At 39.7% G+C, this 4,065-nt stretch overlaps 1 protein-coding gene across 2 annotated transcripts in view; it reads right to left on the reverse strand.

The window, feature by feature from the left end:
• sh2d3a (SH2 domain containing 3A) overlaps positions 1-2,612 on the reverse strand; it is a 14,064-nt gene extending 11,452 nt beyond the window's left edge. The window contains exons 1-4 of one of the 2 annotated variants that reach the window (XM_059554958.1): positions 2,487-2,612; positions 2,130-2,237; positions 1,064-1,175; positions 781-991 (exon numbers count right to left, since the gene is read on the reverse strand). In XM_059554958.1, coding sequence (XP_059410941.1) covers positions 781-991; positions 1,064-1,175; positions 2,130-2,219 — 413 coding nt within the window. In that variant the 5' untranslated portion in view covers positions 2,220-2,237; positions 2,487-2,612. Of the gene's footprint in view, positions 1-780; positions 1,176-2,129; positions 2,238-2,486 lie in introns of both variants that reach the window. The other variant, XM_059554957.1, reaches the window with a different exon arrangement.
• Between the last annotated feature and the right edge of the window lie 1,453 nt (positions 2,613-4,065).

Raw genomic sequence — 4,065 nt, forward strand, 5'->3', positions numbered from 1 at the left:
CATTAGTTAATGTTAGTTAATTCATTAATTAACAAACAAACAATGAACAATACATTTATTTCTGTATCTGTTCATCTTTGTTAATGTTAATGAAAATACAGTTATTCATTGTTAGTTCATGCTAATTCACAGTGCATTAACTAATGTTAACAAGCACAACATTTTATTTGAATAATGCTTTAGTAAATGTTGAAATTAACATCAACTAAGATTAATAAATGCTGTAGAAGGATTGTTCTTGCTTAGATCATGTTAACTAATGCAGTTAACTAACATTAATGGACCATTATTCTAAAGTGTTACCCATTTTTTAAGTACTCCAGTCTTATGCACTCAGTTGAACACTTAATTGTTTGTTTAGTTATTATATAGTTATTATATTATTATAATGAATTTAGTTTAGATGACAGAATTCATTAGAATATGCTAATTAAGACCATCTTGAATAGGGGTTCCAAACCAACTTAAGAAAGGCTCAGTTTTGTCCACGAGTTTAACTGTCACAGAAATCTGAGATTAACAGCATATCTCTCTTCATGATTGGTATTTGCATATTATATTAGATGATATTATACTGCATATGTTGGTGACACAGATAACTCATGACGGCATTCAAATACAGATCTATTGCTGTTTAACTACAAGTCAACAGAGTGCATGCATGCAAACCATGCTGTCATTTATACTCACCAAAGACAGGTTTACCTGCATTTGGTACTTGGTTAGTGTCAATGTAGTTAATCAGAAATAAAGATGAATTAAAGATGGTCATAAGGGAACCTGTGTTTGAGTTTGGAGGAGGGGGCGTGGTCTTCGTCACAGTGGGATGGGAGCTCGAGGCAGGAGGCGGAGACTCTCTGGTTGTCACGGCGACGCAGCCGTGGCACAATGCTGTGACGGAAGAGGTCTGTGCTGGGTTTGACCATGTCAGGAGACGAGGCCAGAGAGCCCTTACGGCTCATAGTGCCAGTCATCACTGCAGAGCTGTTCTCTGAGGAGACAGAGAGAGTGAGATCAGACATGAAGAGCTGAAGACAGACCATCATCATCTGTGTGTGCTCACCTCTCTCAGCCTGTGTCCTCTGCTGCTGGAGATGACCTGTGATGATCGTTCTGTGACCGGGATCTTCAACTCCCATCAGCCTAAGATCATCCTCTGTTACTAACAGCAGACCCTGCACACACACACACACACACGAACACACACACACACACACACACACACACACACGCGCACACACACACACACACACACACACACACGCGCACACACACACGCACACACACACACACACACACACACACACACACACACACGCACACGCGCGCACACACACACGCACACACACACACACACACACACGAACACACACACACACACACACACACGCGCACACACACACACACACACACACACGCGCACACACACACACACACACACACACACACACACACAGCATTTCACTATTTAAAAGACAATTTCACCCAAATATAAAAGTCTGCTGAAAATGAAGATAAGTTTAAATCTTCATCAGATTTTGAGAAATGTAGCATTGCATCAGTGTCTCATCAATGGATGCACTACAGTGAATGGGTGCCGTCAGAATGAGAGTCCAAACAGCTGATAAAAACATCCCAATAATCCACAGCACTCCAGTCCATCAGTGAACATCTGGAGAAGACAAAAGATGAAACACATCCAGCATTAAGATGATTTTAACTCAAATCAAAATCCAGACACATTAGCTGTTTAAACGCTGCTTGATCTGTGCAGATTTCTCTCCCGATTCAGACCAGAACACTTTTTCACTGGAGGAAGTGTTATTATGGATTATAGACTCTATGTATTTGAGTTAAAATCATCTTAATGCTGGATGTGTTTCATCTTTTGTCTTCTCCAGATGTTCACTGATGGACTGGAGTGCTGTGGATTATTGGGATGTTTTTATCAGCTGTTTGGACTCTCATTCTGACGGCACCCAATAGTATTGATAAGTGACAGATGATTATTCCAAGTAACCCGTCAGTTAATAAACACCGCATGTGTAATAATAAGTGTGTAAAGAATGTGACAAACGCATGTTATAACAGTTTTCTGAACTATGAGAGTGAAGTGCTCTCGTGTGCACCTCGAGGCCGTAGGTGTGTTTCTCCAGCGCGCGCGTGTACTGCGGCAGACCGATGTGTGTCAGCCAGCGCGCGATCGAGCGCTCGTTCATGACTCCGATCCACAGCAGCTATAATCACAGAAACACAGAGCTCGGAGTTTTCATAATAATGCCGAATAATGAAAACTGTTTTTTATTTTTTAATTAAATAATTATCGTTACATTTATTACAGATCAGCGATTTTACAGATGCATGTCTGTTAAACTAGAGAATAAAAGGCAGGTATTTAATTTAAGTTTAAAGTCACTATGACATAAAATTAAACTTTCAGTACATGTTTTCATCTAGTGCAGCCAGATTCTCTTTCCGATTCCTACCTGTGCTGCTAAACTCCCGTTCGTGTTTTCTCGTCTAGGTTCGTCTGTCTTTCTATCTTTATGTTTATTAGTCAGTAGTTTCGATCTAATATTGTTGATGATCTCTCTCTCCTCGTTTTACTTCAAGAGACCGCTGATGGAGGCATCTGAGGCGCAGCGTTCTGATTGGCTGCTGCAGCCGCTGTGCTCTCTCTCAGCCAATCACAGCCTCGGAATCTCGGTGTGACGCAATGGCTTCGGTCTGCAGGTTGAGACACATTCAGAGTTGCTCAGAACAGCATCAGCTCGTTTCAGGTGCCTGTTGTGTGAGAAATCAGCAGGTGACGACCCTAATAACTGCTCCGACGTGATTCTAGTCATTCCGAGGTAAAACCGATCGATTGGGAGTCACTTTGAAGAGAAGAATCTGTCATATAGCCTACAGTGCCCTCCATAAGTATTGCAACAGTAAAGACAAAATTGTCACAAAGCAGGATGAAGAAGGGTAACCCCCCACTGGGCAAAGTTATGTCCAGTTGACGTCTTTTTATGTCTTTGCAGACGTTGAAAAGACGTCCACTGAGGAGCCAGAATGAAAGTTTTTATGACGTCTTTTTTTGACGTCTTCTGTACGTCCGATTTAGACGTTCACAGAACCTCCTTACAAGGTTAAAAACTAGTTCAAAAGTGGTCAGCGGAAATATTTTAACATCATTTAAGGTTCATTTAGACATCATTTATACTGTTTCTGGACCAAATCAACACTCTCAGGATGCATTAGATTTAGATGTTATTTCAATGTAATTTCCAGACACTGTGTTTGTCCTAAAATCAAGAAAATAAAATAATCTTCATGAAATAATGAAATAACTGATGATTGAGCATGTGGTAAAATCAACTGCAAATCAAAGACATTAAATCTCTGAAGATCTCAGCAGAGGCGGATCAAACATCTCCACAAACAGCTTCATCAGGTTCACTCATTAGATTGACTTTATTTCTGTCAGACATCTAGAGAAGCTCTTATTGAGAATTAACAGAGGTTTAAATGTTGATATTTGATTCATTTGAAGTCACCATTGTGGTGATCAGTGTTTGGTTTAGTTGGGATCCTCATACTTCTTGTGTTAGCTTGTCTCTGGCTGTTATAACTGTGTGTTTGTGAAACACTGTTGTTGTAGCAAAGAAAGACAAATTTAAGAGAGCACAGGTGTTATCAGCTCTTTGTTGGTGGTGATAAAATCATCACATTACAAGTATATGAGGTCATGAAATAAGTGTTGTTTTGTTTGTATATATCTCCTAAACCTTTTAACTCTGCAGTACAGGCACCAAGACCAAAATACTTATTTTGAAGTTGGACAAAATGCATGCGTTTGAAATATTTTGAGGAAAAGCATCATGTAGTCACACACAGACATCTAGATTTACCATATGCATCACATCAATGGTGACAATCAAAACAAAACTGCTTCATTGCCAAAACTCATCCTTATTTTCCAGACTTTTTTGTTTTAATTGTCACCATTGATGTGATGCATATCCACAATCTTGATGTCTGTGTGTGACTACATGATGTGTTTCTTAAAAATAAGTACAT

This window comes from Carassius carassius, chromosome 7 (genome assembly GCF_963082965.1).
Source record: "Carassius carassius chromosome 7, fCarCar2.1, whole genome shotgun sequence".
NCBI lineage: Eukaryota > Metazoa > Chordata > Actinopteri > Cypriniformes > Cyprinidae > Carassius > Carassius carassius.